Below are 7,992 nucleotides of genomic sequence, written 5' to 3' on the forward strand. Positions count from 1 at the left end.
CCACTGATGGTAGGGGTGCCGTCCTCCCTCTCGCACATCCCCGTGGGGCATCATCTTACTTAGTTCTGGGTTCGGAAGTGGTGTTTTCTGGATATTAACAGTGTGGGGGCTGGGAGCCGGAGCTTGGACAGGAGAGAAGGGAAGAGAGACCAAAGGCAGGGAGGCACGCTGTAGGACCGAGTGCAGGGGAGTCCTCACCCCGGCCCCTCCGCTCGGCCCTTCACAAGGGCGGCCCCTGCTCAGGAAGTCTCTGGTGTACTGAGCTGGAGAGGCTGGACCTCAGTTGCCCACTTCAGTCTCCCCATCCTCCACCCGCCACATCCCGTTCAGTTCCCTGATCACTCCACATCACCCCTGCCCTCAGCCCGGCGTCTGGACCAGTATTATCTCCTCAGGTGCAGGCAGCTGCGACCCAAAGTGCAGGCTCCTGACCCAGGACTCCGAGCAGAGCCTGAACTGCCGGGCCTGGCTGGAGCCCCAGCCCCTCAGACTGCTCCACACTTGGGTGAAAGGTGGAGATGGGCAAGAGGGGCAGAGGGCAGTGTGGGTTCTGCATCTGTCAGCCCCAGACCTTCCCTACGGTCCACTTTCCTCCTGACACGTCTGGGCATCAGATAATTCTTCCTGTGAGACCTAAGCCAGACGGCTCGGTGCTGGGGAGGAATGCTCCCTTCCAGAGTGCCGGCACGAGGAGAGGAGGCGGGCTGGCAGCTCGGGCCCCTCCGGCCTGAGATGAGGCCCTGTGGTCTGGGAGGCCGGGCTGCACTCAGCAGCCCTCAGCTGGTGTGGACAGCCAAGGCCATGACGGCCCTGGAGCGCACCCCGACTTTCTCTGGGGCCTCAGGCCCAACTTCTGCTTTGCACTGTGCTCACTCGGGGGCTTGGTTCTCATATATCCGGACCTCCTGAAAGGGGGCTGCTTACTGTCTAGGGTGAGGGTTCCCGGATCTTAGACTCATGTGCCTCAGGAGGAATTACTGCAGGGTGAATGGCAAGGCAGAACTGAAGCCATGTTGTCGTCCAAGCCAAAGCAGGTGCCCTGGGTGTTCGTGGGGTGGGGTGAGGGGGAGCCTGCAGACACCCTGCTCCCAGCCTGGGAAGGCTCACTGTCCTCCTTCCATCCCCAGGACCACATCAGGGCCCCCAGAAACGCTGCTGACCTTTTATTACCATTACTAGTGCCCCGGTACACGGATTCCTGCACATTGAAGGGAAATTAATTAGAAGGTGGCTGGCGGGGCGGGACTGGGCGAGACAGGCCAGACACACCCTGGAGCCAACCTCCCGTGGTCCCTCCCCGGCTGGTCACACCTGGGGCAGCGCTGGGGCTCAAAGGCATCTGCGGAGTGAGCGGGGCCCCTCTGGCAGGTGGGGTCCCTCGGCCTGGCCTGCGGGGATCAGGCAACACTGGCTCTCTCACATTCCCCGAGGGGTCCCGGATTGCGAGAGGGCAGTTCTCGGGTGATGCACCCCGGAATCGGGCTCCCTCCTCTCTGGTTCCAGGGTGCATCACCCGAGAACCACTGCTGCCAAGTCACCGCAGCTCAGCAGCTCCTGCATTGAGCGTCGGCCCCCGGTGGTCAGTGCGCGTCATAGCTACTGGTCAGACGGTCGGATGGTCACTTAGCCTTTTATATATATATATATATATATAGATTATTTTACAGCATAAACCCGGTCCTTTTTCCCTTCAGGGCTTACACCCATCTGGTTGTCCCACCCACTCTTCAGAGTTAGGCCCCACACTTGAGGGAGTTGGTGGGACCCTGTGTCCTACTCACCCCCCTGGCCTATGGGACACTCTGGTTCTCTGCCAAGGTTGCTTGCCCACCCCTGCTGCTCCGGAAGCCGTTGCCTGACTCACGGGCTCTGCCCTTCCTTTCTGCGCCCTCCCCTCAGGGGGGGCAGCGCCTGCATGCACTGGGAGTGGGCAGCCGGCCCAGCCATTGGGGCAACAGCCCCCTCTGCCACGCGCTTTGTGCCTCCAAAGCTCCCCCTCCTCGGTCTGGGCCTCAGGCCAGCCTTCCTTTGTGGAGCACCTCCCACCCCAGCCGAACTGAACCCGAGCTCCTGGGGCCTGGCCAGGGCTGCCCAGGGACGCTGGGGCCGTGGCATGGGGGCAGGACAAGCCCAATCCAAAGCCAAGCCGGGACGGGCTGGGACCCAGCCTCCTGAGCCGTGTACTCACGGGCCGCATAGTGTCTCCTTAGAAACAGGCAAAGCTTTGCTGAGGAAATAAACATATGACTCTATTTGACAACATAAAATCTATATATTTTTCACCACTGGAATTGAGTGGCGCTGCATAGCCCCTCTGCTCTTGTCCGTGTCTTGCTGTCTGTGGCCTTCCTGTTGTGTCTTGTTTTGGTGGATGTGGTCTGCTGCCAGAGAAGCCACTGGTGAAGGGCTGGCCGGGCTCGGACCCAAGGCCTCTGGGTGAGGTGAGTGGGTCCAGCCGCCACCCTCTGTGCCTCCTCTGGCCTGAGACTTGCCTGTCTGGGTCCCAGGGGCCCTGCTTTCAGCATTGAGGGTCCTCTCTCTTGGGAGGGAGGGGTCTGGTGGGGCCTCGGACGGGCGTTTCTTTGTGTTAGTGGAGGAGGTGGCATACCGGCAGCCCTGAGACAGACCCTGGGACCCTGTTGGTCAGTGGCCCCGCAGGGCTCCTGCGTGTATGCGTGTGTGTGCTCATTGTCCGCATCTATGCAAAAGGTGCAGCGCTCCCTGTGCGGCTGCAGGCGGTGGAGGTGGGGCCTGTCCCCCTGACCATGCAGGGCACAGAATGTGGGGCTGTTGAGTGCTCATTCTGCACGTGTCTGCTTAACGCCTCCTCCCGTTGGGCTGTGACCTTTCCCGCCTGCCCTCCGCTTCTGGAGCAGAAATCCGTGGGCCCCCCCTTTCGCCAGCCTCTGCCAGAGCGGATGGTTAGGTCCTACGGGACAGTGTTTCCAGGAGTTACTTTCTGGAAACGCTGGCCCCGTGGAGCCCAGCGGGGAAAAGTGGCTTCTTCATTGTAGGGTCCGGGCCAGAGCGGCCCTGCTGCTCCTCTGGTCCAGGCTCAGGCCGGAATCAGAGTCGGGCCAGGACTCTGCACACAGAGCTGGCCCGGGCGGAGTTTACTGCCTGTCTCCCAAGGGGATGACTTAGCTCTTCACTGAACACCTTCCCAATCGCCACTCGCACAGCTCGCCGGCAGCAGCACAGGTAGCTGACAGCCTTGGGGAGGGGCGGGCAAAGGACAAGGTTCTGGGGCAAAGGTCTACGGAGGGGCCTTTGCCCAGTGACCTCATGATCCCCTCTCTGACCTGGGGGCACAGTGCACCCCAGTCACAGTGCACACTCACACTCGGCCATCCCCTTGACAGAATTCAGGGGCCCGGGAAGGGGGGAGGTGGGGAGGGGCATTCACTTTGGTCTCCTTTGTCCTTTTGTTCAGACAGAGTCGTACCTGCAGCAGATGACTCTGAATTAAAGCATGAAAACACACGAGACCCTCGGCCTGTTTCTTGATGTCGTCTTTTTTCTGAGGTGGGGGGTGAAGGGGGCTCAAGCTGTCCCCACCCGAGTGGGAGGCAGAGCGTGCCCCCTGGCAGGGGTCTTCTCCAGGTCAGGGGAACACGAGCTTGCGGGTGGTTCGGCACCACTGTGCAGCTGCGTGGGCAGCTGGGCCCCGCCCCTCATCGGGGTGGCGGAGACAAAGCATCTAGAAGCACCTCCCTCGATGTCAGACCCTGAGTGCATCCATTCCTCCTCCCCTCACTAGTTCTCACGCCCATTCTGCACGTGCACAGCAGCCTGGCCGGAGAGAGGGGTGTCCAAAGCTGGTCCCCTCTTCCAGGATCCACGCGGCCCCCCACTAGCCGTCCCTCCTCCGACGGCAGGCAGCCTGCGACGGGTCAGAGCACTAACGGCTCTCAGAGGCAATGCATAGGCAAGGCCTTGGTCTCACAATTGCTTGAAAGAAAACCAGCCTGGCATGTCCTGGGACTGAAATTCTGGACTTTTCAATGACTTTGGAAGAAGGAATTTTATTTAAAATCAAAGCTTTATTCAAAAGATAAGTGAGGAGTTATACCCATGTACAGTGTGTGTCAAAGATCAAGTAAAGGGAAAAATTCTCACAAGGAATGTGCTTCTGTTCTCTCAATGTGGACTGTCCTTCTGGTAGAGGTAACGTCCCGAAAGGGACCCCGCTGCACCTTCCCGAGGCCCTGAGCCGGCTGCCGCGACACTGAAACCCGCGCAAGCCGCTGCCTGTGGCCCTGGGCGCCGTGGTCCAGGCAAGCGTCAGGCTCCGAGGAGGCTGAGCTCCACATGAAGATGATGTGCTCTGCGGTCACACACACACTCACACACACTCACTCACACACACACACACACACTCACACACACACACACACTCACACACACACACACACCCGCCGAGCGCACCCTGTCAGGACATCCGGCTCCAGGCAGCAGGTCTCCTGAGGCCTCTGCGTTCCTGCAGGAGGAGGGAGGGCGAGCTGCCCGTGACGTCAGACATCCGGGACGGAGTGGTCCATGGTGTGGCGGAGCAGGGTCGGGGACAACCTAGATACAGCAACGACGACAGTGGCCACACGGGCAGTGCCTTCCCTCCGTCCCCACGGCCTGTGCCTCCCACGTGGGCCTCCACTTTTATCTCTAAGATTTCCAAATCACCAGAAGCCACCAGCCACGCGGGGGGGGGGCAGCTGGCAGGGCAGAGGGGAGTGGGGCGGTGAGGGAAGAAGCGAGGGAGAGCCTTACTTTTTGACCATGTGCTCGTAGATCACGGTGGGGATGATGGTCAGGGTGATGACGCTCCCGGCCGTGGCCAGAATCTCCGTGACCTCTTTGTCCTAGAGAGGAGGCGAGCAAGCGAGCGGTCACCCCGGGGCCAGGGGTAACTGCAGGCCACGCTATGGATGGGTCAGCGTGGCCTCTGCTAGGGAGCCACTGGCACCTGACTTCAGGGGTAGGGCTGCCCTCAGGGGAGAGTCGCAGGCAGACACCTGGTGAGGCCCTGCTTGACCGAGAACGTGGACCTCCCCTGAGGCTCCCCTCTGTGAATGGGCCACTCCCCACCCTCGCCTCGAGGGCCAGTCACCTGGGCCTGACGGAGCAGGGCCTACAAACAGAACTACGCTCCTTCCCTCACCCACAGAGGCCCCGAATCTCACCAGCCACATCTCCTATCCCATCTCCCTGGGCCCGGCCAGGTTCTGGCCCCAAAGCAGGAAGAAAACAGCCATGCCGTGGGGGACATTAGGTGCGCCACCCCCGCCGGGCCCGCTGGCCAGCCAGCCTGAGCTGCCCACAGGGGCCGCTTCCTCGTACATCTCACTCAGTGAAGAGGAAAGGCCTGCAGAAGCCGATGAGATCCTGGGGACACAACACATAAAGTCTCCGTGCAAAGTGTGCCAAGCAGCCCAACAGCTAGAGCCATGGCAGCAGAGCCCTGGCCCGTCCAGAGACTAGAGGCCTTGACTTCACTCTAGCTTGGTTTCTGTTGTCTGGTTGTTCCAGGATAAAGGGGAGAAGACGTGCTGGATAGGACTAGTGATGGCCAGAGTGAAAGCAGATGAACTGTGGAGAGATCATCTCAAGCAGCATAGCTCTCTGTGGCCACTTGTGAAGGGGCCAGCCCAGTCCTAAGAGCCTCACACGCGGTGGCTGGCAGGGTAACGGGTAAGCCCGTAACGCAGCCGTGAGCCGTCCGAAAGGAGAGGACCGGCAGCACCTGTAGAACGACTGCTCTCAGTTAGGATCCATGAGCGATAATGCTCTCAAAGGACAGATTCATTCATATCCGAAAGAGCCGGCTACTCAGAATTGGTACCAGTGTGCCAGCTTTTCAGGTATGGGGGTTCCCTTCTGATTGTCACACCTGATCCCTGAGGGCAGAGATGCAGCAGGAAGGACCTAGGACAGACATTAGGAAGCACTTCCTGATCACAGTGAGCTACCAGAACCTGCCTCCAGGGAAAGCCGGGGAGACTACCAGGCACAGGGAAGCAGATGTGACAGGAAAGGCTTGGTGATGGCCCTTGTGAGGGGCGGAGAATGAATGCCACCACCCAGGCCATTCTGCAGGGGGACCTGCCTTGTGAGCCCAGAGCCCTGGCTGCAGGAGGGGAAGGGCCTCATCTAAATCACACCTGCGATGAGAACCACTCTTACCCAGGGAGCAGCATCAGGTTAGGATAACATTACTTTCACTTGTTCAGGGACCAAAAGCCATGTGACTCGGCATCCTCTGTGGTCCATTCCCTGAAGGCACCCACCTTCAGTCCATGACCCTAGCACTGACTCGAGACCACTTATATTTTTCAAAAATAAAAGTCACGCCCTGACCGGTTTGGCTCAGTGGATAGAGCATCGGCCTGTGGACTGAAAGGTCCCAGGTTCGATTCCGGCTAAGGGCATATACCTTGCTTGCAGGCACATCCCCAGTAGGAGGTGTGCAAGAGGCAGCTGATCGATGTTTCTCTCTCATCCATGTTTCTAACTCTCTATCCCTCTCTCTTCCTCCCTGTAAAAAATCAATAAAATATATTTTAAAAAAATAAAATAAAATAAAAGTCGCTACACACATTCCCTCAAAAAGTGAACAGAGGTCAGAAATGGATTTCTGAAGAACTGTTTTCAGAAACATTCCTGTCACGTGATCTGGGATGCAAACAGAAGTACCACACAAGTAGGAAGGTATTCATGCAGCCCGTAGCCACCTGGGCACCTGTGGCCTTTCACATGTCACCACACCCCCTCTTTCTGTCACTCCTTTGACCTCCATGTGTTAGTATCAATAGCTAATATTTATTGAGCACTGACCATGTGCCCAAAGTTCTATGTACTGACTGTCTTATCGACTCCTCGAAGCAACCTTAGGATGAAGAAACAAGCTCGGATGGTGCCCACAGACATGGGCCCTCCCACCACCCAGCAGCCTCCTGCCCCTGCAGCTCTGGGGCAGAGCCGGCCGCTGGCCTACCTTCAGCCCGATGACATTCTGCCCATTCACTTCACACACGTAGTGGTTGGTGAGGAGCCCATTGCGGGCCGCAGAACTCCCTTTGACTATAGAGACCACCTTCCCCTTCTTGATGACGAAGCCCACGTGGCCGGTGCTGTCCCTGTGCATGGTGACCGTCCGCTGGAAAGGCCTGCGGAGAGGGACAGTGAGCTGGGCTCGGGTCGGGCTGCAGGCGGACAGAGGAGCTCCCGCCGCCGGCACTCACCGGTCCCGAACAACCATGACGATCTTCTCTGCTGAAGCCCTCTTCACTGCCCGGTGCGCTCTGTCTGTGCTCCACCCGGCACAGTCGCGCCCGTCAATCTGCAGGATCTGGTCCCCAAAGCGCAGCCCCACAAGGGATGCAGGAGTGTTGACCTGTACCAGCTGCACGAAGAGTCCCTGGGAGAGGCAGGGCCCCAGTCAGCGCGCCCACGGGAGCCCAGGTCCCTCCTCCTAGGTGTTGTTTCCTCCTCATGCTCTGGGGGCCTATAGGGTGCGGAGACGACAGCTCTGCCAGCAGGTACACTGGCTCCCCATTTTCCTGGTGAGGAAACTCCCAGGCCACACAGCTAGGGAGCACCTGAGGCAGAATTTCAACCCTGGCTGGAGGCCGCACCCCCAAGCACTGGACCGCAGCCTCTCACAATGGCATCAAGGCCCTACGGACAGCCGCCTGGCAGCCAGATCCCTGTGAATCGGAGGACACGGGGAAGGGAGGCTCTGAGCAGCAGGAGCCCCTGAGAGGCAGCTGGTGGGTCCCTGCAGCAATCCAGTGCCAGGCCTTGGGCCTTGGGGGAGGGGCTAAGAGGAAGGGGCTGGGCTTGGGAGTTAGGTGGGCCTTGCTCCCAGCACCCTCTGCATCTTCCCCACCCTCACCCCCACCCCGCAATGCCCTCCCCAGCTGCTGGGCTGTGCAGCCAAAGCCCCGAAGGCGCGGAGCTCGGGTGGCTCGGGTTGCTTACGGGTGCTGCCCACCA

The 7,992-nt window shown here is 59.6% G+C and overlaps 2 protein-coding genes across 9 annotated transcripts in view; one reads left to right on the top strand and one right to left on the bottom strand.

The window, feature by feature from the left end:
* Window positions 1-1,266, top strand: part of SNPH (syntaphilin) — a 13,653-nt gene extending 12,387 nt beyond the window's left edge. Inside the window, exon 7 of one of the 2 annotated variants that reach the window (XM_014546570.1) lies at window positions 7-1,266. The gene's annotated coding sequence lies outside the window, so the exon portion shown is untranslated. The other variant, XM_014546568.1, reaches the window with a different exon arrangement.
* A 2,757-nt stretch (window positions 1,267-4,023) lies between these two features.
* SDCBP2 (syndecan binding protein (syntenin) 2) overlaps window positions 4,024-7,992 on the bottom strand; it is a 19,356-nt gene continuing 15,387 nt past the window's right edge. For 6 of the 7 annotated variants that reach the window (XM_014546571.1, XM_005874782.2, XM_014546572.1 and 3 more), the window contains 4 exons: window positions 7,239-7,414; window positions 6,992-7,163; window positions 4,768-4,859; window positions 4,400-4,569 (listed from right to left, as the gene is read on the bottom strand). In XM_014546571.1, coding sequence (XP_014402057.1) covers window positions 4,515-4,569; window positions 4,768-4,859; window positions 6,992-7,163; window positions 7,239-7,414 — 495 coding nt within the window. In that variant the 3' untranslated portion in view covers window positions 4,400-4,514. Of the gene's footprint in view, window positions 4,379-4,399; window positions 4,570-4,767; window positions 4,860-6,991; window positions 7,164-7,238; window positions 7,415-7,992 lie in introns of those variants that run through there. The other variant, XR_001363818.1, reaches the window with a different exon arrangement.

The sequence above is a fragment of the Myotis brandtii genome, unplaced genomic scaffold (assembly GCF_000412655.1).
Source record: "Myotis brandtii unplaced genomic scaffold, ASM41265v1 scaffold450, whole genome shotgun sequence".
NCBI classification, from domain to species: domain Eukaryota; kingdom Metazoa; phylum Chordata; class Mammalia; order Chiroptera; family Vespertilionidae; genus Myotis; species Myotis brandtii.